The 27339-nt window shown below is 36.3% G+C and overlaps 3 protein-coding genes across 10 annotated transcripts; 2 read left to right on the top strand and 1 right to left on the bottom strand.

Moving 5' to 3' along the window:
* Positions 1-3362: 3362 nt before the first annotated feature.
* On the top strand, positions 3363-4739 carry LOC103992232 (RING-H2 finger protein ATL52). Its single transcript, XM_009411862.3, has one exon. It carries the CDS (start codon positions 3400-3402, stop codon positions 4543-4545), a length of 1146 nt encoding a protein of 381 aa, XP_009410137.2. The 5' UTR covers positions 3363-3399; the 3' UTR covers positions 4546-4739.
* Positions 4740-7811: 3072 nt separating this feature from the next.
* On the top strand, positions 7812-13628 carry LOC135584433 (probable glucan 1,3-beta-glucosidase A). 6 transcript variants are annotated; one of them, XM_065158642.1, is made up of 11 exons: positions 7812-8017; positions 8143-8290; positions 8372-8478; positions 8589-8708; positions 9620-9802; positions 9928-10086; positions 10273-10442; positions 10559-10711; positions 11909-12261; positions 12683-12862; positions 13360-13628. In XM_065158642.1, the coding sequence occupies exons 1-11, from the start codon at positions 7931-7933 to the stop codon at positions 13440-13442; spliced, it is 1743 nt and encodes a 580-aa protein (XP_065014714.1). In that variant the 5' UTR covers positions 7812-7930; the 3' UTR covers positions 13443-13628. The 6 variants fall into 6 exon arrangements, with proteins under 6 accessions (XP_065014714.1, XP_065014715.1, XP_065014717.1 ...); XM_065158643.1 differs by having other exon boundaries at positions 8106-8290; XM_065158645.1 differs by having other exon boundaries at positions 8102-8290.
* Positions 13629-16206: 2578 nt separating this feature from the next.
* LOC135642132 (phosphoribosylaminoimidazole-succinocarboxamide synthase, chloroplastic-like) lies at positions 16207-24483 on the bottom strand. Of its 3 annotated transcripts, XM_065158017.1 has the most exons (13): positions 24182-24483; positions 23996-24097; positions 21955-22084; positions 21452-21544; positions 21290-21378; positions 20526-20606; positions 20064-20153; positions 18182-18271; positions 17952-18002; positions 17834-17880; positions 17142-17238; positions 16513-16602; positions 16207-16420 (listed from the first exon to the last, which is right to left on the bottom strand). In XM_065158017.1, exons 1-12 carry the CDS (start codon positions 24464-24466, stop codon positions 16558-16560), a joined length of 1200 nt encoding a protein of 399 aa, XP_065014089.1. In that variant the 5' UTR covers positions 24467-24483; the 3' UTR covers positions 16207-16420; positions 16513-16557. The 3 variants fall into 3 exon arrangements, with proteins under 3 accessions (XP_065014089.1, XP_065014088.1, XP_065014090.1); XM_065158016.1 differs by having other exon boundaries at positions 16357-16602; XM_065158018.1 differs by lacking the exons at positions 16207-16420; positions 16513-16602 and adding an exon at positions 16693-17109 and having other exon boundaries at positions 17181-17238.
* Between the last annotated feature and the right edge of the window lie 2856 nt (positions 24484-27339).

Here is a 27339-nt window from a genome sequence, read left to right as displayed (position 1 = left end):
TAGACTCATCGACTACGGATGTACTAGGCCACTATGTCGTAGTCCTTAGATGATACAAGGAAATTCAATCCAGTTGACTTGTATGCCATTGGCCAAGGATTTGTTTGAGCAGGAATACATGAGATATTTCTCTTATGATACCGAGAGCAGATGATTCTCTATCAACACTCAATAGTACTCAAGGTTGGCTGCTACTTTCGATGATCGATTGTACTAGATTTGAAACTTTCAATCATATAAGTCTAGTATCAAATAGTAGAGTACGCATACAGGACATCATTAGTGTCTCAAGTGTAAGAACCAGGTACATCATTTGAATGATAGAATCACTATCTAACAATGAGGTATCATCAATCATCCAGCATTCCATGAGCAGATCAAACAAGTGAACTTATTCTCTAATTAACACATGTACTGCAGCCCTAGTGTCCCCACGCGAGCAGCTATGAGACAAGCTACCTCAATCATATGGACAAGTATACAATACACCAGTCTGTCCGATTATCTCAATGTCCCTCTCGAGTAACATATGACCGAGATTATTTAGGGTTTATGTTTAAAAACGAATCGATCTTATTATCATAATTTCATTACGATCTGATTCTCATTGCACAAATTTATGATGTATATTCATGCAATAAGTAATATAAAATGATAAATTATCAAATAATATAATAAACAAAAAGATTATGTGTCATGTCACACGTGTCATCACTCATGTGATTGACTTGCAAGACAACTATGACTAGCACACTATGCCTAATATACGGTCTATAAGATATTAGATAGATGATGGACTGTAGTTACACAATAATTGAGGATCGATAGATTCAATGGATTGGATCCCTTGTATCATCTAGGGACTATGGTGCAGTGACATAGTATGTCCATAGTCGATGAGTCGAGTGAATTAATGTGAAGATAATAATTCACTGAATCAAAAGAAGTTCTGACAAGTATGACTCGCGGCAAACTTGATATTGGACCTATAAGGTCACACATACGGTAGGTGTTGCGACAAGTAGAGGCTCAAATATGAGATATCCGTTGAAGCTCTTATCTTATTGGATATCCAATAAGCTCCTAAATTTTTAGACCTTTTGAGTGAGACCCAATAAGAGTAAATATAGATTATATATATATATATATATATATATATATATATATATATATATATATATATATTAATCTTAGAGGCTTGGGTGATTGGATAGATATCCAGTACCTAATATGACATGATCCATTAGGGTTAAGTTGTAGAAACCTCTATAAATAGGAGGGCTCGAAAGGTGGCATAAGCTAGTCATCTCCTAGTTGCCCCTCCTATTCTCCTCCCTCTCCTTTCTCCCTTAGCCAAAGCCCTAGTTTAGGGTATGTGGATAGCAAGAAGGGTCGGCCCCTTCTTGATCATATGGTGCATGTAGAGAGAAAGATCATACAGCGATTTAAGGAGTGTCTTTGTCGTATCTACCATATCGATCACCGCTAAAGAGGAGAACAGTTGACCTCTTTCATCCGCTTCTACAGATCTGAAATTTTTCAGGAATATACGATCTCCCTATATAACAAATCTCACTTGATATATACGGTTTTTCGATTTTGCGTACCAATCTTCGCACAACGACGAGATACTTTTTTTCTGAAAAATCTATGTTTTTTATTTTTATGTTATTCCACTACGTATGTGATGCTCTGATCAGATTTCTTAATAGGTTGAACATTCGATGTCACTTTCGAGTTGGACTAAGATGGGCCCTAGCCTCCTGGGAGTTCTGGGGTGAGCCGAGGCATGCCTTAACTTCATCGAGGACCTTGCATAAGAGGTCAACTTGGGGGGATTTCTCGAATCAACCCCTATAATGATAAATTTAGTCTTTATAGAGTGGGAATAATAGAGTTTTTTAAATTAGATCTCTTGTTCAGATATTGGGGATTGACTTTTATACATAGGCAATTGGCGAAGAAAGATCTATGGCTAATGGGGACTAGCTCGTACATCCCCTTATAGCTTATTTATGTGAACAGTCGATCAATAGAATTCTCGGTGGCACCTATAGGAGTATACCAAAAGTATTAAAAAGAAATTTGATTCTTCTTATATAATCTAGTCAGTTCTATACATAAAAATAATTTATATAATATTTGTTTTATAATCATGGTCATCAGATATAATATACTAAATATTTTCTTTACAGTATAGTTGGCACTTTGTTATATTCGAAGTTAATTAGAATGTATACGTTAAGTCTCAATTGGGTTTTCCTGGGTTTAGCTTATCCAAGTTGGAGTGTGATGTTCCCATCATCAAATCTTTGTTTGCTTAAAGAAAAGGTTTAGAGTGCTATTGATACATCTGTCTAAGATGAACGCATTGATACTTAAATCATAGGTGGGTGCATTGTAAGCATATGGATGCTTTGAACCATTTTGACGCATTAGCCACCTTGATGTCTATGTCTTAGATAAAAATATTATATCTAAGAAGATTTTTTATCCAATCAAGAAATATTATATACTTTGTGCTTGACGAATATATCATAGAGATGCCTTACTTGATTGTGATAAATGAGATATTTTGATAGTAATATCCTAAGTAAGCATATAATATGTAATAAGATGTCTTTGGAGCATTAAGTGTTTTAATTTTTTTTATTTTGGATGGACATATAGTGTATAAAGAGAGATACTTTGTGCCAAGTTGGATGCTCCATAATAATATATTGTATTCAGAGGTGATATAGGCACAAATATATTTTTTGAATATTAATTTTTATATAAGTGAAAGGATACTTTGGTAGTAAAGAGTTATGATAAGTATATAATTTTGCCATGTCCATTCAACTAACTTCTAATACGTATATATGTGTGTCTACACAAAATACGTAATCAAATAAAGCGTTTAATAACAATACATTGGTCCCATGTGGGCTCCATGCTTGTCTCCAATAACAAGAAAGGTAGGTCACTCAGGTGAGAATGATAAACCACGAATTGTCGAAAAGGAAAAATACAAAATGCTGACGTGGTAAATCATATGTACCCATGGATTTACTCTGCGAATCGCTGCCTCCATTTTGTGTGTCCCACCTCAAACCCAAATCCCTACAGAATATGACCCACAGTTTTGGTGGCCGCCCACCTCATGTGACGTAGGCGAGATGTGGCCCATCTTTGTCAGCGGTTCGGTCAGGCGGGTTAGTGCGGAATGTTGACGAAACGTGGCCCACTTAGTCCACCGACGTCACCGAACGCCGGCACATGCACGTAGAGGACGCCACGTGTCAGTAGTGGGTAATCTGACACTAACGTTGACTTTATCAAGCAAAAACAGACGACTTCCTGTGCTACCCCCCACCCTGTCTCTGTCTCTCACGGGACTGTACGGAAGCTCTCCTTCCGATGGCACTCTACCGTCGGATCCTATCCAAGGAGCCCCACAGGCACGACGACGACGAGGGCAGCGCCAGCATCGTCCGTCATCCCGCTACTCTTCCTCCTTGTTGTCCTCCGACACCTCCTCCCTCCCCTCTACCTCCTCTATACACCGATGACCAACACGACCGTCGGCTCGCCAACCTCCTAATGATCGGCGCCGCTGTTTTTGCCGCTGTTCTCCTCCTCTCTATCACACACTACGCCGTCCTCCGCCGTCGCCGCTGCCGCTTCCCCCTCCGCGTCGCCGCCACGGGCCCGGCGTCCATAGGTGACGACGACGATGACGGTTTTGTTGGCGACGGGGAGCCGTTCCACCATGTCTGGTACATTCGGACGGTGGGCCTCGACGAGTCCACCATCGGTTCCATCGCGGTGGAGGAATACCGGGCCAGTGATGGCATCCTCGACGGCGTCTCCGACTGCTCCGTGTGCCTCAGCGAGTTCCACGACGGTGCGCGCGTCCGCTTGCTCCCCAGGTGTGGCCACGCGTTCCACGTCTCCTGCATCGACACCTGGCTCCGTGCCCACGTTAATTGCCCCCTTTGTCGGGTTCGCATCGTCGACCCCAACGGTGAACCCTCGCCCCCCGCAGCCGCCGTCGCCCTCGCAGTTTCTATCACTGCCTCCGGTGGTTCGGTGGACTTGGACTCCGCCTTCCCTGCTGCTGACGAGACTGCCATTATAACGATCCAACCTCTGGAGGAGCAGCAAAACGGAGGAGGAACGGAGAGCACTGTTGCAATTAGGATTCCGATCTACCATACGGAAGCGTTCGATCTGCCGCCTGAAAGTTCCGGATCGCGAGGGCAAAGCGATGTTGGGGCGTTCGGATTGCAGCCGGTTCGGCGATCCTTTTCAATGGACACTCCATTGATGAATTCTATCCTCGGCAGAGTCAAACCGGAAGAGAGCATCATTGATGAGGAAGGGAAAGACGCGACCTTTGAGGAAGAGAGTTCTCCAAAGAACAGGGTAAAGCACTGGAATTCCTCCGAAGGGGCTATGGATAAGGGACATTCCGACATAGAAAGATCGCTATCTAGCAGCGGAAGAGGGTTCCTCTTCTCAAAATATGGGCAGATTGCCAGAATCCATAGCATGCCTATGTAGCATTTGATCTGTTGTGGGTTGAGTTGGTAGCATCTGCGGATCTTTTAATACCATGAGTGGTGTCAGGCAATTCTGGAGCTGCTGATTTCTGTTTGTATGATCAATGGATCATGAGGGAGCTCAAAAGTGAACTTCCTCACCTGAGGACTCAGATTTGCAGTAATGGAAATAAGTCCATCTTTGTTTTTGAATCAGTCAGATGCATCGATGCTTCTATATGATCATTGAAGGTGGTAGAGGAAACTTGGGTTTGCTTCTCTAGCCTACCTTTGCTTGCTTATTTGGTTTTCTCTTGTTATTCCCTTTCTAAATGCACATTGTGATTGTGATACAAATCTGATAGGTTTTGTAGGCAATTGAAACGAACACTTCGTGCGCATTGTGTCGCACCTCACGGAAACAAATGGTTTTTCTTATCAACCATTTAGTGCTCAACAGTCTGAATATATATTAGCAAAAAATGAAGCTCACAAATTCTCTTTTTTGGGTGGATCAAAGTGGTGAAGGATTAATGGAATAACCCTTGGTTCTTTAACTTTCATTATTTTGAAAATTGGTGAATGAGACTACAATTTTCATTCTTTGTTGGGTTGGCACTGTCTTCGGCCCCCATTTCATCTACGTCGCCTCCTTAATCTTTGTTATAATGCTTCGACTTGAATTTCCATGAAAAAAACTTTTAATTCTTTTCTCGACAAGCATAATGGTTGATTTAGCTAATGTGGTGCCATTTGGTTTATGTTAGTTTAAACAACCTGATTAGGTGATGGAATTCAGTATGCACCACAAGCGAGCATTCTCGATGTGTTACATGAATACATCAGGTTCTACAACATGCTATGTGTTTCTCTTCGAATCGATTCTATTTAATTATTCAGTTGTACTTGTAGTTTACTTCTCATCTATCTGTGCCTAGTGATACATACTGAGTATCTATTAGATGCGTATTGGTTCCGTTTTTGCTGCTAAGTTGGATGTTGTAAAACATTATACTGCAAAATTGCATTGCCTATAAACTAGATTATATGAGGAAGTCTAAATCTATCCTGCCTTGACAGAATACCTGAAATGTTAGTTGGTTCTTCTATTTAAATGTGTGCATCGTTTCTCAAGGAACTCATTTTAATTCTTTCGATATGAACATGCCTCCAATTCCTACTTTTAGAGAGTATGTTTCTGTTCCAGATGATTCATTGCCGAATACAATCATATTTACAGTACTTCTTTGCAGTACCTGCAAACTTGAGTTACTCCACAGGCTTCGATTCAGTGTTCACAGATGTGTGATACCGAGTGCAGGTCGATACTAAAGAAGACAAAAAAAACATATAATGAGTTATATATATGATGCATAAACCACCTTTACTTGACATGTTGTGTGTCATCTATGTGGTGATAAAAGCAGCCAGTGAAAGGTATATGCAGAGTTCATATTTATTTAAGAAAGGTAACATCTTTATTCTTCTCAATTTGATGAGAACTCTTAGCAGTGCAAGATTGACATATGACTTTAATGTGTTCTTCAATGTCTTTTATGTTTCCCCTTGCATGAATTGCTAGCTGTGACTCTGCATAATCTGCTTAGACTTTGATGGTTAGAGGCTCTTAAATGCCTTCTATGAGCATGCTGATATATGTTGCACATATGTAGGACACTTTTGGAAGCATTTGAAGACATAATGATACAAGCAAAACATTTATACTTACACTAATATATGTTTCACTTGTATAAAATATTAGTAATATATGTGTCCTTTGGTGGTCTTATTGGTTTCGCATTCATTTCAAGTGAATGACTGTTATTCTTGCAACCTATGTATATGATGATAGTAAATTGCTTAGATTGTACATATAATATCTTCATATGTTAAATGCCTATATTCTTATGTCTGTTTCCAAGCTTCATGGTGATTCAATTCAGATCATGTAGATGAGGTAAAAATCAATTTATTGCAGAAGATCATAGTATTTAAGATCATAGTATTCATAGTATCAAAAAAATACTTTCAAAATTGTGGAGAATCATTAGGAAGATAAGACATTGATTACATAATTAGTCGGATCAGGATAGAAATTCCTTCAGCATTCTCTTCGTCAAAATAAGATAATTTATATTCAATTTATTTTCTTATTTATGCTTTATATTTTTTTATAACATTATTTAGTTATATGTTAATTAATTAAAGCGGTCCACAAGGAATCCCAAGATGTTGATCCACAGCAACCTGCAGCCAAGCATTGCAATCCGTAGTGGGAAACACATTCTTATCAGCATCTCACATGACAACGTGATCATGTCCCCTCCTTGGGAATCTCTCTACCCCAACAGGGCAGTGTGGGTGAGCTCAAAGGTGAAGTGAAGTCAATGCGATGGATGGACACACTTGTTGATGCTTATTTCGAATCAATTCATGTTTGATTCCGATGAACTTTAGATAATATAATCTATCCGTGTTTTTACAGATTTATCCTTACAAATTATAGAAATAACACACACATATGTATGTATGTATATATATGTATATGGATATATATATATTTATATTTATATTTATATCTATCTCTAGTTACGTAAAAAAATATTTTAATCCTGCACCATCGCCTTACACCACCCTTACGTCATCACTGTCACCCTACATCGTGCACGCACCATGTCTGCTATCATCCTTGTGTCATATCTATCACATCAGGTCTATCCTTATTTGTCTTGTTCTCTTGCAAGAAATGAGGGGGCACATAATGATGGGTTTCGCCACTCTCATGATGGGTTTCGCCACTCTCGTGCGATCAAGGAAGCATGATAGTGGCAAAGGGGAGGGAAGATCATGCAAGCAAGAAGGGACTTCGATGACGATGACCCTCATCGCTCTTATGCAAGCAAGAAGGAGGCATAGCAATGGTGACGGTTTTTTCTACAAATTTGTGAAAACTTTGAAATTAAGAGTGTTATGTAGAAAACTTTTAAAGAGTTTTTTCTACAAATTTATCTAATTTTAAATATACAAAAATATAATAATAATAATAATAATAAAAATTATAAGTCTTAATTAAATCGATTAAATATCATATTTATGAGATATGATGTAGTTTTATGCTAGCCATCAATGACCTAACGTAATTTTCTATCATTTTTACTCAGATTTGGGATCAACATTTACGATATTAAAATTTTAAATATATAAAATATAAATATCTAAAATATTTTTCATGACCTTATTATCATCGTCCCAATCAACCAAGGATATTAATAGTGATTGGAGTTCATTGGTAAAGATGATAAAACTGACGGAGATTAAGTACAAAGTTCTTCCTAAAAGACGATGTGCTTTCCAAAGATGATTCCTTCCATCGCTTTATTCACTGCCTCACGCCGCTCCGCACAAAGATGAGAAGAGATAGATGGAGGGGGGGAAGCGAGGAAACCACGAAAGGAAGCTCCTTTGACAGCTTTTGGTTGGTAATGGCCCGTCAGGTAGGGGTTCTGTGAAGCCATCAAGATAATGCCCTAAAAATTACATGCTTACAGAGCTCCGTTTGGCATAAACTTGAGCTCAAGGCAGGTATCCACAAAATTCCTCCACCTTCCTTCTCATCCAGGGGTCCAAGAAGTCTTCTTTAAGAGCTCTGTGGTCTCCAGTTGGGCCACGTCTTCTGATCACCACAATGGAGGTGATTCACTGTAGCGTGCTTGCATCTGGTTTCTTGATGGTCTTGCTTCTTCTGTTCCGATTGTCGCATTCATCAGGTAAAGGCCTTGCCTTTCTGCCATGTCTCGTGTGCCTGCCGCTTTGGTGCTCTGTTTCTTATGATTGTGCTTGGGTTTTAGTTGATGGTTTCTCGAAGGTGAGGGGTGTCAACTTGGGCGGGTGGCTGGTGGTGGAGGGATGGATCAAGCCTTCACTGTTTGATGGAATTCCCAACGGGGACATGCTTGTGGGTTTCTGTGCTATTAGCGCCTGCGGCGATTGGTTCTCTTAGTGGCTCTGTCGATGTCGTTGGTTTCATCTTTTTCTTTTGGTTTTGGTGGCGATGATTGTGTGCAGGATGGAACCCAAGTGCAACTGAAATCAGTGGCCCTGCAGAAGTACGTCAGTGCAGCCGACGGAGGAGGCGGAAATGTGACTATCGACAGAGACGTCGCATCATCATGGGAGACCTTCAAGGTGCTCTCTGTTCTCGAGTTAGTATAGAATTTCTCAGAATGGATGCCATGTCTTCCCTTTCTCTGTTGCCTTATGGTGTCTGATCTGGATAACTGGAAACTCATGGTGTTAACAAGATAAGTATTGCTAAAAGTTAAAACATACTTTATTTGTTAAAAATCTTTTGTAGCTAAGATTCCCTAAGAAGATAAATTTTGACACAATATTTGAATGAAAGCTCAACTTTACAGATAATAGTTATTGTTTGCTGACGACGATGAGACAGATGTTTGAGGTTTTAACCTTGCATATCTATGGACGGTTAGCTTTTTAAACCAAGTACTGAAGCTTTTTAAATATGCTATCCAAACATTATTTTAGACTATGCAAGGTTTGAGACATCAATGATTAAATCTATATGTCACTTACACCATGTAGCTCAGGCACACTATTTGCTTGTGGAAAAAGACATTAAGAATTGGCCTAGACATTGTACAAAATATTTAAGCAGTGGCTGTTCTATGCTGGTGCAAAATTCTATTTGTGAAACTAGAGGATATAGTAATTGTACAAGTTGAATTATTTAGCATAAAATCTCGGGCAAGGACCACACAACTCGGTCTCAGCCACAAAGAGGCAAGCATTACTTGAACATAATGGGGCATGGATATGCAAATTGTGCCATCACAGAAGGGTTGACATCTTGTCAATTGAGCATATCTATTGTGGCACTTATTGCTAGTCAGTTAATGGTTTTTGTTTCTAATTTTCTTAATAAGAATATCTGTAAATTTAGTTTAGTATTTCTTCGATCTAAATTTTTTCACTGTTTGCAACTATCCTGTGATCTTAGTTTTGCCAAATTGCTCATTAGTTAGAAAATTTTTGGTCCTAACATGATAACTACTCTGACTGAAGATGCTTTCCACCAGCTATGGCGAGTATCTGAAGTAGAATTTCAATTTAGTTGCTTTGGAGGTCAATTTTTAACATCAAATAATGGAGGAAGTTCAATTTCCGCAACAGCAGATTCACCAGCCATGAATGAGACCTTTTACATCGAAAGAAATAATACAAAGATTCACATCAAGCTTTTAAATGGTAACTATGTACAGGTATTGTTTGTGGCTCTTAATCGCAATTTGCATTAACATGCTGGTGTTGTCAATTATTTTTGGTGGAATATTTCAAAAAGAATAGAAAAAGGTTAAATATCTCAAATTTGTAAAATCTCTTTTAGGCAACAGTGAATAACCAGCTCGATGTGAATCATCAAGGTGATCCAGGATGGGATGATAATGAAGCAACATTTGAAATGACAGTTGTTGCCAACAACTTGCATGGAGATTTTCAGCTTGCTAATGGATTTGGACACGAAAAAGCTCAAGAGGTCCTGACGGTAAGAGTGAGACATTTTTTGCTCGATTGACCATATCAAAGTCTTTATTGTTATTCCTTATCTATGCGGTAGGCTTTCATATTGCCTCCTATAAGTGTTGTTCGAGATGTCTTTTTTTCATCCATATTGATTTGAAGTATTTACTTGCTGCTTCTTGCAAACAAACTATTGTAATCTGATGTCCAGAACCACAGAAACAACTTCATTACTGCTGAAGATTTTGCTTTCCTATCTCGGCATGGTATCAATACTGTTAGAATTCCTGTTGGATGGTGGATTGCAAAAGATCCTGAGCCACCAGCTCCTTTCATTGGAGGATCCTTAGCAGCTCTGGACAGAGCATTTTCATGGGCAAAGTACTACTGTTTTTTTGCTCTTCTTTGCGACAACTAAGTGATTATCTCATTAAAACTTCTGTGCTGCTCTACAATTTTCCATAGTATGAAGATTATGATTGTTACTTTAAATGCAGGACTCATGACCTGAAATGCATCATTGATCTTCATGCTGCACCTGGTTCTCAGAATGGGATGGAACATAGTGCCAGTCGAGATGGTTCGGTAGATTGGCCAACACCAGATTACATCTCACAAACACTGGATGTGATCGATTTCCTGTCAGCAAGGTACATGGTTCTTTCTTGGTTGATAATTAATTGACATCTGAAACTGGAAAAAAAAAAGGTGCTATGGTGTCTTTAATGCCTTGGAAGTTCATGCATCCTGAAGCGAATATTACTAATTACTTCTGTTGAGTAGTTGCTTAAGAGAATCTACACAAAGTCTAGAAGCTCACTGAAGTGAACACTCAGATAATGTATTTGTGAAATCTTTTGATATGCACAACAGTTCTTTCCTTTTGATTATATGAAGTACCTAATATCCCCAACTATGCTCTCAATTGAAAAACAGCACTACCATGTTGATAAGCATCTCTAGAGACTCACTAAGTATAAAATACTCATGTCTAAAGCCACTAGAAGCCAAATTACGGGAATAATAAACTACAGATCGTCAGATATCAAAGAGTCCACTTCTAGTTCTATTGTACTGTTAATGTTTGACATCTCTAATTAAAGATATTTTTAAGTCTCCATGTTATGCATATATATTTAACACAGATGTGTATCCAACATTATTGATGATGACAGATGCTAAATTCCGATGATAATGGTGGACATTTAAACTGAATAATGGATGTCACCATTGTCCATGTTGAGCTGGAAGTTCAAGAGACATGCCTAGAGAACAGGAATCAGTAATTTTTCTCCTTTTGGTCCAACTGTGATCATGTCATTCTACAAGCCAGTTACTAATATTATAAAGGAATTGTTCCATCAGAGTCAGGAGTTCTCCAGAAAGTTCTCGTCATTAAGTTACAATTAATCCTTCAAAGGAACCTAAACCACTTCCTCAACATATATTTGTTGGTCTGAAAATGCTCTACCAAGAACGTTTTTACTATATAATAATCTACTTGGATATTTTCCATGACATCCTCATGTCATGCCTATGAAGCATAAGATTTTGTGTTGCTACCATTCTGCTTTTCTGATTGAAAAAAACTACATTTTATCCTTCTCATGAAGTTTAAAATTTCAAATTGAGATAACTGTTGATTCAAACTTCTTGTTTACGACATTTTGTTTCCTTGCATCAGTAATGTAAAGAAATCACTGAGCTAGTAAAAGATTTTCATTTTGAATAAGTTCGGGTGCCAAAGAAATATCAATTAAATTAGGAGACATTAACAAAATGCGGATTAGAAAACCAGTCCTATGGCTGGCTGATATCAATGTTACATTTGGTTCCATCATTTGCAGGTATGCAAATCATCCTGCTCTGTTAGGGATTGAACTTTTAAATGAGCCTTCTGCAGCTGCAGTTCCACTTGATGTTTTGGTTTCTTATTACACAAGAGGGTACCATATTGTTCGGAACTACTCTTCGACAGTTTATGTTATAGTCTGTCAAAGAATAGGAAATGCAGATCCGATGGAGCTTTATCAGGCAAATATTGGAGTGTCAAATATTGTCGTTGACTTGCACTATTATAATCTCTTTGATCCATATTTTAGCAACATGGACGCAACAGAGAATATTCAATACATATATGACAAGAGAGTGCCACAATTGCAGGCACTGAACAGTGCAAATGGACCTCTTGTCTACGTTGGTAAGCTTTTCTGGTTCGTGCTTTTATATCTAAGACTGCAGTATAATATTCTATGGAATATGTCAGTTATACTTTTGAGTCAACTGAGTATTAGGAAACTAAAAATCTTAACATTTATATAATCCTGAATGTATGTGCCTGCCTTTTATCTGAGCATTATCAATTACTAAAATTCTGCTTGATGCCTCACACCATGATTACATCTACATGCATTACCAGTTTGTTTTGTTCTCCAATGCCATAGTACTGTATGAATCTCCATTATTTGGTGCTTTACCATTGTGCTCAGGACAATGCTCATGTTCTTATCTTTTTCTCCTCTGCTATGCAAAAAATTAATTCTTTGCAGAAATGACATCTTTTAGCCGGCTTGCGTTTTAGAAGCTATGCCTAATATACATACATGATGTGCATCATCCAGGTGAGTGGGTAAATGAATGGAATGTGACAAATGCCTCGCAGTCCCAATATCAGATGTTTGGTATGGCTCAATTAGATGCCTTTGATGATGCTTCTTTTGGTTGGTCTTACTGGACACTGAAGAATGACAGAATGCATTGGGATTTTGAGTGGAATATCAAAAACCATTATCTTCTTTTCGGTAGGTACACATCTCATTCTGATTGCTGTTTCAGCATTCATATATTTGTGTTTGTTCATTTGAAACATCCAGATCTTCTGGCATTCATATTCCGACTTTGGTATAAGAACATGTACCACATAAAACCTATTTGCTGTCTCATGAATACAAACCTCGGTTACACTAAAACGCTACGGAAACTAATTACAGTCAGAAATTTCTAAGAACACTTTTACTTTTTTAGATGTTTCATTTTGGAGCTTGAGAAGAAAGCTCATATTCTGCTTAGGAAGTCTTGCAGTAGTTTTCTATTTTCAGAATTCCACTAATTCCTTCCTCCAGTTGTGAATGAACAAACAATATCCATGGAATAGCATATAAGAAAAATAATTTTCTACTTCAACTGTCCATATGCTTGTTTAATTAAGAAAGCTTGTTGAATAAAAATTATAAATGCTCACTTATACTTCCCTTGATACTAGTAGAACCAGTTCTAACATTATCATATCATTTTGCAGGAAGTTCATCAATCAAAAAGCCAAACAGTCTTCTGTTCCTTTCATTGGTATGTGCAGTAACGTTATTGAACTATCTCGTATAGCAGATTGATTCTGTGAGCAAAGTTGGGAGACCCAACAGAAGATATGTCCCTTTGGGAGAATCTCTTGTAATTTTATTATTATTATTATTATTATTATTATTAGAAAGTAAACGTATGTAGTCAAGTCATTTTAGTAAAAGTCGGGACTGCTTTCGTCCGAATAAAAAAAAAGCTTGCATGTAAAAATGAATAAGAGATTACTATTTATAAACTAAGAAAAGAAATATTTTTTATATTTATTATCATAATTTAATATTTTTAGGACTATGTATATTTTACAATAACATAAAAGACATCATTTTCTAAGTCAATTATATATTAACTCAGAAGATATTATATTTTGAGTTTTTACAAATTATCTAGTAAGATGTGTGAGTGATAGAGAGATCCGATGGTACTACATGCATAGACAAAAGATATGGAAAACGAAAAAAAAGAAAAGAAAAGATGAGAATAAAAATATAATTAGAGGGTAGAGAATAATATAATAATAATATTTTATTATTTTTTAAACGAATTATAAATAATAAAAGAATTGTAAATAGTAAGAAGGCGAATAGTAAGCTCCAAATATAATTAGAGGTAACAAACACTTGGAGCTTTTTCAATAGAATAACTCTTGAATATTTAATGAAGATGTGGCATCATGTAAGATTAAATTTTGAGTAAAAAATATAACTCGGAAAAGTGGGAATAATCAATGACTGTTTTATCGGAAAAAAAAGCCCTGTGCTTTTATCCTATATTTAGTTTTTTTTTATTTTGATTCCAATAATATCTTTAAACTAGATTGTTTCTGATTGATCTGTGAATCGATTTAGTTTATATCATATAGATTTGAATTAGATTACTTTATATCGATCGAGTCGAGTCGGATCAGGTCGAATCCCTTGTATTCAAGTTACATTTAGGTTTTAATCGAGTTATACTCGTTTACATAATATATAATAATAATAATAATATATTAATTTTTTTATATAAATTAATTTAAAAAATTTATTTAAAATAAAATTAACAAATTTTTTTGTTAGCATCAAATTATAATAGAATTCTCACGGTTTTGATCATTAATTATCCTAAAAAAATATTAATATTAAAATAAGTTAATTAATCGAAGGTAACTTATTTCAATTTTGAGTGTAACTAAATCAATAAATAAAAGAGAAATTATGAAATATAGGATTTTGTGATTAGTTATTTGTTGAATTTAAGATAAATTTATATAAAAATTAATATGTTTTAAACATGTGATGTGAATGAGTGGAACTTTATTGTAAATCAATCGAGTTAATATAAAAATATATTTTTGGATAATTATATATATATATAATATTTATAGGACAACTTGAGCTTTTTAGTTTTATGATAAATCTAGAAAAAAATTTATATAAAAATTAATAAATTTTTTAATATGTTATGTGAAAGAGTATAACCTAAGTATAAGACGCGAGTATAATTCGAGTGTAATAATTTTTGTAGATAATTTAAGATAATTTTATATGAAAATTGATATATTTTTAGGATAATTGATTTTTTATAGTTTTATGATAAATTTACGATAATTTTAAAATAAAAAATAGATATTTTTAATATATTTTGTAAATAAGTATAATCCAAATGTAATGACTTTTATAGATAAACTAGGAGTGGTGGAGGAGAATTAGAAGATAAAAAAAAGGAGGTGGAGAGGTGGATGAGGAGGGAGGAGAAGTCGAAAGGCGAAGAGGAAAAGGAAGCCTAAGAGAGAGAGGGAGACGACATAGTGAGAGAAGGAGATGATGATAGAGTGGTGGGAGGATGCTAAGGGGGAGAATGAGGAGGAAGCTAATGCTTAGGGGAAGGAGTGGAGATATAGTTTGGGGTAATTTAGAAAAATCAAAGGATAATCTATAACTTAATTAAATCAAATTGAATAGTTAAGATTTTTTTTTCTTTATTGAGGGACAATCATTATTTTTTATTTTATTGAAGGTATTTTGGTCAAAGTCTAGAAAAATACTCCTTTGTAAATATAAAAGCTTCAGTTTTTTTTTGTTTTGATAAATTGCCCAATAGTCAATTTTATATATAGTTGTTAAAAAATATTAAAAAGTAAGTAAATTCAAAATGAAGTAGCAAGTTACATTAATGGAAATATAAATAGCATTAATATAAATAAACACATAAATAGATTTTGAATCATACCCTAATCATAACTTCTCAGTCAATTTACATATTAAAAAAAAATTATTAAAAAAAATATTTTTTAAATAATATATTTAAGAAATTCTCATAAAACACCCATGATCACATGAAAAGATTTTTACCTCTACATTATCGTCGTCCACTACCCCCGTGTGTCATTGTCTTATTATCGTCGTCCACTACCCCCGTGTGTCATTGTCTTAGCTTTCCATCGCCTTTATGCCACGTCTTTCTTATCGTTATGCTTGCGTAAAAGGTCTCGTCCTCGATAAGGAAAGAGGATCGCGAAACTATGACAAAGGCTGAGGTACGTCAGTCAAACGAGAGGGTAAGGATAAAATAATAAAAAATATTCTATAATTTTTTATGATACAAGATATTCTATAATTTTTTTTTTAAGTTAAGACACTAAAAATTTCTCAAAGAAAGTTTTTTTTTTTGTTTTCATGAATCCATCCTTAAAAAAAAAGAATATTCTTTTTAAAGTACTTTCTGCTCGGTCTACGGCCGCCACCGATTTATTGAGCATCGAAGCATGAGCTGATTTGGACAATCTATTGCTTCTATCTGGCTGCCACAATTTAAATTATTTAAAGAATGATTTTTTTTTCCACACTTTATTCCTTGCAACTTAGACAACCAGATTTTAATATTTTGGGATATAACACATGCGTATTACACCCAAGTCAACAAAACAATACAAGAAAAAGATTCAAGGAAATGACTTCAATGACTCCAACAATTGAGACTTAATTTGTATCAGAGAGAATAATTAGAGTGTATTAGCACCGAACCTGATAAAATTTAGAAGAAAATAGAGAAGAATGGCAAAGAGACTATAGTAGTGATGATGAGAGTATCAAAAGAGAGCTCTGTAGATTTTTACCTGCAGTCTCTTTGATGTCGCCTGGAAGGACCCAAGGTTTCTCCCTCAAATATAATGCAGCTGATCCATTTGCAGCGTTCTTATTGACACCTATTTGAGAGATTTCATCATAAAAATAAGAAATGGAAAGTAAAAAAAAAATGTGCGTGGAAGGGCAACTTCACCATCGATCAATGAAAATAAGAAAAGAAGAAATAAATCTATGGAAGCAACTTTCGTTTTGTGTTCCAAGCAAAATAAACGACAGCCTTCAACTCTGCCACAATAGATGGTATATGCTCGATCTGTTAAATAGAGAAGACCTCCAATCTGAGGGCATGAACTTATTCTATGTGAACAAGTTTGGAACTATACTGAGCAACGCATGGTTTACATGTTCTGCCATGTGGTTACTGATTGGTGTATGGGGAACACATGAAGGTTCAAGAAAAGAGATCCGGATCTTCCAGGAACTATTGTGATCCAAATGCAAGTATGATCTGCAGCATAAGCTGCAACTGCACTTACAGCAGTTGAAACTCCATAGGTGAAACACCACAATTATATGCTTGATAGTGCCCTGGAAACGTTCCTGGATATCCTATCATGTATTGGTTCCTGTACAAGGATTTAATAAGACACTTAAATACCTCTGTAAATATATGAAGCCAAACTATGTCCTGGAATACCTCTGTAACAGGCAGTTGGAAGTTCGAATTTGTGATGGTTTCAAAGAGGAAGATGTACCTGCATGCAAAATCCTAAATCAGCCATATGTGAAAACCAAATTTGTGAAATGATAGGCCATCAGTTACCAATGTTCAGAAGAAGATTGGCATCAACCAAACGTCAACTCCCATAACATGGCAAGCTTTAGCTTTTGAACATCACTCGAAAAGATGTTTACAAAATGCTGAACTAATTAAAGTGATCGCATAAAAGTTTAAATGACGAATGCTCCATAATGTTCCTCTTCTGAGAAACTTGTGAAGTTGTGCGTCTCAAGATGATATTAGATCTGCGATCCTTGTAACATACAATATATTATGTGTCAAGATACAACTTCTAGAATGTGGCTTTGTTGAAAGCCTTCGTGTGACTTCAACACTGGGGGCACAAGCCAGTTGAGTGGAAGATGTTGTCCTGTTCTGTTGTATGGAATTTTGGAATGAATGACCGACAATTAGATTTATATGCTTTTTGTGGCGATATTATCCAGTTCGCTAGGAAAAAGAGTTAAATCCACCACTGCATCATGATGATGTGAACAAAGTATCCATTCTATTCTCTATTTCAAGAAAATATTAAGCTAATATCTTGATTTGAGTAAAAGAAAATATACCGCCATGCAAGCTCACAAACAAGATCCTCAGGAGCCTCAGGGAGAACCTAAAAGGTCAAAGTTAATGAGACAGACAACTCCAACAAATGCAAATTTTGGAAATTAGTACACAATATACCTCATCTTCGTATGGATTGCAATGTTCCTTAAACCACAACCTTAGGAATTCCTAAGAACATGCCAAATACCAAGGCATCAGCAACTTCCAAACTGAACCATTTTTTAAGATATATGAGAAATTCTACGATGTCTTTACAAGTAACATTTGTAAAATTGAAGACAAGGAAGTTGGAATACATAAGAAACGATAAAACCCAAATCTGTATATCAAAATCCTACATCACACACCTTGTCAACGTTTTCAGGTTCACAGCCAGCATTAAACTGCTTCTCATAAGAATTGGCAATCCAATATCTGCTTGAATCAGGGGTATGCACCTAAATTATCAGATTCCATATCAATATTTTGCCAGCAGGAGAACAATATTAGAAGTTGCTCGGTATAAATAACAATATTAAAAAAAAGTTAATAAATGTATGTGTGGAGTTCAATGCTTCAATTAATGGTTAATAATTTTACTGTGTCACATGGGAAAATTTGAGATTCCATACTCAAAGAATATTAGCTTTATGTGTAACAGAAAACTTTTTTGAAAGGAAAACCCAATTACTTCCCCATCCTCAAATGGAGTTTATTCAAATGAAAGTTCAGTAAGTTGGTCATGCAACTATAATTAGCAATTAACTTGGCATTGTGGAAAAGACACTACTGTAGAGAAACAGATCTGAAGCTACTCCATGAGAAACAGTTACTATTGTCTTTTTCAAATTAACAACTTTAAGAACTGTGAATGGGACTGACACATGTAACAAACAGTGCAAGACGGTCAATCAGATAAGGGGATTGAAACAATGATATTAGTACAAACAACAACAGGTAAGTTGATGCAAAAAGGGTTTCTAATGTTTGCAGCAACATATACGACCTTCATTTCACCAGATTCAAGACTGGCTGCAGAAAACATAAAAAAATTATGCATAGAAATCCAAGAAGGAAAAAAAAAAGGGATGCAGGATTAATGACAGTAACAATTTTGGAGTTCTGGTCCTTTAAAAATGAATCTCACAACTAAATTGGGAATTGATGTTAGATGTAACAAGAATCCAACAAAGGATCTAACTCATGATCGTACAATCCTACAAAAGTAGATAATTAAGTGGGCATCTAAACTTAATTATTTCTAGTTTAGATGTTGGAACTTGGAAGATAAAAAAATTTGACATCACAACAGATCTATAGGCACAGAAAAGCCAACGGTTTGTAGTAGAAAAAAATATGCCTAGGAAAACCTGGATGAAAGATCAAAACAATTTTAACTGACTGATTGAATACAAGAACAAACTTTGTTGTTCCATCAGTCAAGTCCGTTTACATGAATCTTTCCCTGTCATTAAGTTATTTATACGATTATATCCCTATAGTTAAACTGAAAAAGAGTAAAATTTGTTATTATTTCTAATAAAGCTTTTTCAGACCATCCTCTACCTCCCATCCACAATTGCTCTTATTTGATTCATCTCCTACTCCAAACATTTTCACATCATGTAGGGTTTTTCATTGTTTTACCCTCCTCCATGGAGACTAAACCTAATTGTCTTCAAATAAAATTATTTTTTCTTCTATTATTTCTAGTAATCCTGCACATCCATCTCAACATTTTCATCTCAATATTGTTAATTTTTTGTTTATGTTATTTCCAATTACCCAACATTCCAACCCATAAATTATAGTTGGTTTTATAATTGTCTCATGGAATGTACCTCTTAATCCAAATGGCACAAAGCAATAAGATAAAACTTTTGACACACTTCTCAATTTAACTATTCCACTTTTATTTATAGGTAAATATGACCAATTGAGTAACCAATGTTTAACTTGAAACTTGCAGAAGAGAAAAGATGATGGAGGATATGCTCCAGGTAAAGATGGAACGTTGAGAACTTCCATACCAATTGCTGAAGATCTTCTAATATTGTCGATCCTAATCAACAAGAAAAATAGCAAGGCAATGCATATTCTTGAAAAATGTTAATTAACAAGATAATTTGAAAATTTTCACTCCAAACAAAAAATATATATGAGATGTAGGTACAAAGATTACAAATACAGCATGCCAACTATATTGTGAAATAGCATAACGTTTCAGGAAGGCCATACAGCATAACCCACCTCATCAATCAACATTATCGTCCCATCAGCTCCCTTTCCAAATTCATACTTTGTGTCAACTAAAATCAGACCATTCTCCAATGCCACTTGCTGCAAGTAATAAATTTATCATCAACACTAACCACATAGATAAATGATTATTAGAATAACATAATAGTTTGATTTCCAAGATACAATTTGATTATGAATTTGTTAAAGCTCATCACAAGTTTCAACAAAAATCTTACATGTTAAAGCCTGCAGTTTAGCAGACTAATTACAAATCATCTGACACTTTAAACCTTCAATGTACATGCAGTAATGTAGTGCAGGATAAGCATCTATATGTCCTTTCTTTGGTAAGACAAAAGAACAAGCGACCAAAAGTTCACATTTCACTGAAGTTTGACAAAGTTTGTTGAACCAAGTGTATCTTGTGAAGAAGCATAAGAAAAGGTGATTAACAGGAGCAGAGGGACCTACCTGCCCATATGCAAATAACGCCAAGGCTTTACTGCTTACTTCATCCAATTCATTTTGTGTCATCAAACCCAGCTGAATAATCTGGACATAACCAGCAACACATAAATAGAAGCTAAGCAACAAGACTTCCAAATCATCTCATTTAGCAATTCAAATCCAACTTGTAGCTTCATGATAAATTTTGTTCATTCATTGGTGCAAATTAACTAGAGGAGTAAATAGGAAGTGGAGGATTACAAGATTGACAAAATGACCCAACAAGGATGAGCAATCTGAAGGAACATGATAAGCCCAGGGTCATTTAAAACACAGACCGTAGTTGACAGTCCCAACAATTTTCCTGCAATCTCTGTGACACTCCGGAGGCCCAGATCAAGAATAAAAACTATGAATTTAGGAAAAAAAGATCAGTGCATTTTAATTTAGTTATTTACATGACCATCATCTCTTATTTGTTTCAAAAAAGGAGAACATTATTGAAATTAACAGCAATTTCAGTAAACTTCACAGATCCTGTAGTTCAAAGTATCTCAACAAGCTGGGAAGCAAAAAAGTTTACAAATTACATGATTATCAATGAGCAACTTCTGTAATAATTTAGCATGAGAGGATTGCCAAGAAGAGGACGTCTTGGACAAATTTTGAAAACAAAGTTAGTTGGAGTTTCTGTGAAGCAATGGTATAATATGCAATTTAACTTGGGATAGTACAATTGACGGATTCAGAACAGTGCTATCTATTAAGAACAATCAGTTGGGACAAACCTCATCAGGTGACACAGGAACATCATGATCCACAGCTTTTGTCGTAGGAGTAAGAATATTGGCAGGTAGCCTCTGATTCTTTACCATTCCTGCAATATGTGAAGAGAACAAAGATTACCTGAATGTAGCTACACACAAGTAGATACTGGCCAATAAATATACCTTCAGGAAGTACATTGCCACAATAGTTCCTCACACCCTTATTATAGACTGTCCACAGTGATGTATCAGTGCTTCCAGTCACAAAACCTCTTACTGCAAACATGCACCAGAAAATGAAGGGAAAAAATGCAAGTAAAGCAAGTTCATTGAGCATTATAAGCATGATAATTGCACAAACTACTTTACAAAAAAGGTCTATAGGACATGGATTGGTGCTTTGGTGTTAAAGATTTTATAGGCCAAAGTCAGCAGAAGAAGAATCTAACTAATCTTCTAAGACCAGAAGCCAAAATGAGAATCACAAGATACTGCAACTGTGCTGATTGTTGTTCATTTTCACTTGGACTGAAAATATCAATCCATCATATTGTGTCTACATTTGACCAATTAAATGAATTATTAAGAGAAAACATAGTGTCAATTAAATGAATTATAAAGAAAACATTAAACCAAAGAAAAACATAGTGTCAATTAAATGAATTATAGAGCAGGTAATGTCTCACCAACAAATTCAACTGGGAACACTGAGCACCTTTTTGCAATTGTCACATTACTATCTGGAGCAGAAACCACAGCATTTGGAGTAATATGTTGAGTCTTATTGAACCACCATAAACTTGTCTCATTAAGGACCTGAAAATCAAAGTGCAATCCTTGCATCATGAGGAACATAATAATTATAAAAGAGAAAAAAGATCATAATAATTGGAAGACAAAATTTTATTAACATCCCGTAGGATGAAGATTAAAAATATCATGCAACCAAGAAAGAATCCTGAAAAGGTCCTGGTGCTTGTAGTAAGTCTCATTGGTGAGACCTCCAATGTTTAGACAGATATAATGTTTGCTGAGACTGGAAAATTTATCAAGAACATTATCTGGATGCAGTATCTTTTTTAAATCAATATTGTAGTTTGGATTACTCCAACCTTTTAATGTTGCAGACAGCAGAGAAGAAAAACTTCTGTGTGGATTTTTGGTTTTTGCTATCTCCTTTAGTAATAAGGCACTCCAATTGGCATCATTAATTAGTATATGCACTTTTGGTTCCAGTGACACCGAAGCTCTTTTTATCTTAAATCTAATAATATTTTCTACATATTCAGTCAAAGTTGAGTTTTCTTTTTCAAGTATGATATGGAGAGAACAGCTTGTGTGAAGATTTTATATGACATGTTTAAGGATCCTGACTATCTCCTACAAAATACTAGGCAACTTTAACACAATGCATACTGACATGGCTTCCATAAAGCAAATAGTTAAACACAGTTATCTATCTTTTAATTGACCAACTCATAATAGAATTAATTGATGTGCTAATAATCTAGGTTTTTCTAGAGATTATGAATATTGATGTCAACTAAGTGTGACTAACCTAGGTTTTTATAGAACATGATAAATAATTGGAATACTTCAAGCATCAGAAGTAGTTTGTGTATTGCAGAACGATGAATATGGAACTTCTGGCATAGTGAACGAATTATAGATCTGAACGTATAATGTCTGGTAAGGATTAATTGGAATTAGATCGAAGCACCAGTATTGTTTATGTGGTAAGCTTTATATTTATAATTCCATCGTTTTCTACAGTTATATGAATATTGTCAGATAATGATCACAGCTATAGCTGATGCTTAAAAAGAACATCGTTTTATATCCTAGCCAGAATTCCATCATGTAGAGTCAAAAGGCCTACACGCTAAGAAATATTAGAATAAATACAGGAGATATTAGTGCTATAAATATCCTCCAAACTCTTAGGTCCTTGCTTAGGAAAGTGTGAGAAAAGGTTTCCATCAATTCAAGGAAAATGCAATGACTAAAGTATTTTGATCCTCGGTGGTGTAAACTCCAATCATTCTTTGACCATATACAAACAGTAAGCATTTGGATATACTGAGCTCAAAAGGTGATCTGTCCAAGAATCTGATTGACAGCTTAGACATACATAGATAGACCTTAATTCAATCTATAAATAATTCCTAAATAGTACACCCATCACAGGAAAAGCATAAAACTTGCTTCAATAGTAGAAGACAGGACACCAGTAAGCAATAGTAAAGAAAAGAATGCTAGTGAATAGTATTGACATACAAGTACACCAAAATAATTTTTTTCCAGTTTGAAGCCTTGTTTTAATATTGTACATGGATCAGTTTTTAGCCAATTTGTTGGATTATCAGATTGGGCAAGATCACCAATGATCCAATTCATTTATAGTCACATGTGAGAGAGGCTTTTCTTAAGTTCATTAAAAAGTTGTTAAAACATTCTAAACACTCATCGGTCGATAAGTGCCATATCACATCAAAAATAATGGAACGAGAGGAGCATTGTGTTTTTTCCATAATCGAGACCACAATGAACAATGCCTAATTTTTTTCTCCTGCTCCATGCCTAATTCAGCGTTAATTTAAGAGATAAAAAGTTCAGACGCAGAGTCATTCAATTATCAGCCATGGAATCGAGAACCAACGAAACAACAAAAAAGTGGTATTCACCATTATCTAACACATCAGAGTTAATGGAGACAAGAAGAAATACCTGGCCTTTGAAGGGGATGGAGGCAAGAACCCGATCGAAGGCACTCTGCCGGTCGGTGGTAACGAGAACGAGATGGTCCTCCGCATCATAAATATCCCTCACCTGCAGCAATCGGTCTATAATAGTGCAAGAAAAGAGAAAGAGAAGGAAGAAAAAGGGGGGAAGCACCGAAGCAGAACATCCCACCTTGCCTCGGGCCTTGGAGCTGAGTCCGGGGACGGTGCGATCGAGGTAGGTCTCGGAGAGGCAGTTCGAGAGCGCGGCGCGGGCCGCACGGAGGACGTCGTCGCGGTGGCGGGCGTCGGCGGAAAGTGGTGAGGCGGCGGCGGTGGAGTGGGACGAGGCGAGCGCGGAGATCGGCGGGGGCCTCGCAGGCGAGACGATGCGAAGGCGACAGGGGCGACGAAACGATGCATTTCTTAGGGTTTTGAGGGGGTTCTGAGCCGCTGGAGGAGCAGAGGAAGCCGCCATCAGCGTCCGTTTCAAGCTTTGCGTGTCTCTTCCGAGTCCTGGTTTATATGAAAGTGAAAAGGGGGTAATAAAAACTTTTCCTAACGTTTCGAACTCACCCATGTCCTTACCCGCTTGGTAATTGGACGTAAGAAACCAGCAAAGGGATCCACGGACAGAAATCCAATTAATAAAACTCTTTGTAGGGCAATTAAAAGCCCAACAAGATCAATACCGAGCCGCTGCTTTGGGCTCCATATAAACAATAATAGACTCATCAAATAACACACTCAGCTAATTCCTCAGCTTTCAACCGCTTCTCAGATAATAATCATTAAACAAACAAAGTGGAAGTAAAAAGGAAATGTAAATTTCATTGTCACCTCCAATTCATCCATAATTAAGATTGTATTTTAGTAAGTGATCAATCTCTTCTTGGATTATCATTTCCATAATTTTTTTCGGAAAATTTTTTTTGTAACATTATTTATTATTTATAATCTTATTCTTTTAATATTTCAAGGATACCCGACATATAATTTTTTTTCTTTATTTTGTTGAGCAACATAGATTGAGCCTAATGTATATGATACAAACAGATTGTCGACGAAGAACGATAGAGAGAAAGAGAGAGTCTATCTTCATAAAAATAATAATAATAAAGATTGATAATTAAAAATAATAAATTATAAATTATATTTTACCAATAGTAAAGAGATTGTTACTTAGTAGCAATCTTCTTCTTTGCTCCTCCTCTTATTTCCAAACAGAACAGAACATATTAAATATTATATACTTTTTGATTTTACTATTGCTTAATTTTTTTATAAAAGTAAAAAAAAAAGTGTGTGTTTTTTTGTCCAAAATATCAAATTTTGGTATTACTTTTTTTTATGAAAAAAAGAAGATTAAGACATGATTTATTATCAAGTAAATGAAAAGAGAATTCCTCCAAAGTTGTATCACTAAATCTGGCACAAGTACTGCACCTCAGAGCGGAAACAGCCAAGCCATTGACGTGGGGCAGGACATGCAGAACCCACACGTCGCTCCACGCAACGTCCCTCGTGACGCACGTACAACCATGCAACACGAGCGGGTCACCCTACCACAGCGGGTTGGCCTCCGTCCCGGAGTTAACGTGGACGCACGCGACTCCTACGTGCGACGCTGCACACACAAAACCGGAGGTAGAAGACGGACTCCAAGACTGCAGCAGCACGCCCTTCGTCTTTTTGCAACCGAGTACACTCACAGTACGCGTCGAGTGTTAAGGTTCTCACGAGCCAGTGCGGTGGAGGCAGCCCCCTGTCCCTGATCCTACCACTAGCCTGGGCAGCTCTGCCAGAGTTCGCGAGTTACTGTCATGGCCACACTGTTCGCACTCACATGTGACACAGTCAAAAGTTGAAGAAGACATCAGTAACTTTAGAAATTTAGGGCAGCGCAGGCTCGCCTTTGGGACGTCTCCCACGTATTGTCTTAATCAAGTATTATTGTGTTTGTGATGGTAGGTTGTGGTGGCCTCAGAAACGTTACATCCATCCAGTCCGTTCCCAACACTGCGACTCATCTCGTTATTCTCGCCAGCAATCAAATGCCACCATCGAGTGCCCGAGCTCTCATGTCAATGCCTCGCAGATGGGTGCTAGGGTTTGTAAATGCTGCTCTCTAGCACGACAGTGTTCTTAGTGGGAGCTTGGCTGAGGAGGGGGGGAGGACGTGTGTGACTGGATCTGTTGGTGGGATGGGGAAAGGGGAAGATAACAACATGTCAAGCCAAACTTGGAAGTGACCAATCATGATACCAAAGAAAGCACACCAAAACACTCTGAAACCTAAAGTGACATGGGCCATTCCCCTTCCTCCAACATCGCTCGAAGGGATCCACTTTTCGGACGGAGTCCATGCTCTCTCCGATCTTTTGTTTCTTACGGAGGTGTATCGTGGTTGTGCGTGGAGCGGCGAAACATACTGGTGATCGTGAAAGAGGAGTAGAGGGTCGAGGAACAAAGGCAATGATATGTAATGAGCGCTGGTGTTGGGAGACAAGAGAGCTGAAGCGACGTTTCGGCTCGTATAATTCCTTGCTCGGTCAAGACAGGAAAACTCCTTCCAGCAACAAAAGAAAGAAGATAGATAGCATAAAAGAGAGAGAGTACTTTTAATATTGGATTTATCCAAAAACATATAAAATAATTAAAAGGATAAAATATAAACTTTTAAATGAGAGAAAATATTATGATAATCTATCAACTCAACTCAATCGTAGCCTAACAAATCTCCTCGTTTTCATCCCCGCAGAGTACTCATCCCCATCTATTTGGATAGAACAACTCATATTTATCATCTACCAAATCTTTCACTTCTCCTCATCCATTTCAAACGGTTTCAAAATGGATGAAAAGTTCCAAAACTGATGAGTGGTTTTGGATTATATTTTCTCACACCCCCTTAATTTAAAATAATTATAACTTGAAGTTATTTTTGAAAAAAAAAATATTTTTTTAGGTAAAACTTTTATAAAAATATCGACAAGTTAGATCTTCAATGCTACAATAATCTATTTGAATAAAATGTGTTAGACTTTAATATGCTTGGTACACTTATGGAAGTAGGATTTTTCATCATTACCATGGCAGATTTGTTATTATAGTATATTTTAGTTGATCGATCATGCTTTTTAGCATGTCATACCTATAATCGTAACATACGCTACCTTAGAGCTTGCTCGAGAGGATAATATATTTTTATTTTTAATTATTCATGAAATTATTCTGAAGCTGAAATTGAGCACAAATCCTAAATTATTTTTCTATCTTTTATTTGCTCATAACAAATATCATAATTGAGAACTGCCTTGATGTATATAAGAATTTTTTTAGTTATTCCAA

Source organism: Musa acuminata, chromosome BXJ3-7, assembly GCF_036884655.1.
Source record: "Musa acuminata AAA Group cultivar baxijiao chromosome BXJ3-7, Cavendish_Baxijiao_AAA, whole genome shotgun sequence".
Taxonomy (NCBI): Eukaryota; Viridiplantae; Streptophyta; class Magnoliopsida; order Zingiberales; family Musaceae; genus Musa; species Musa acuminata.
The sequence above is the reverse complement of the archived record's forward strand: the minus strand, read 5'-3'. Positions and strand labels throughout refer to the sequence as shown.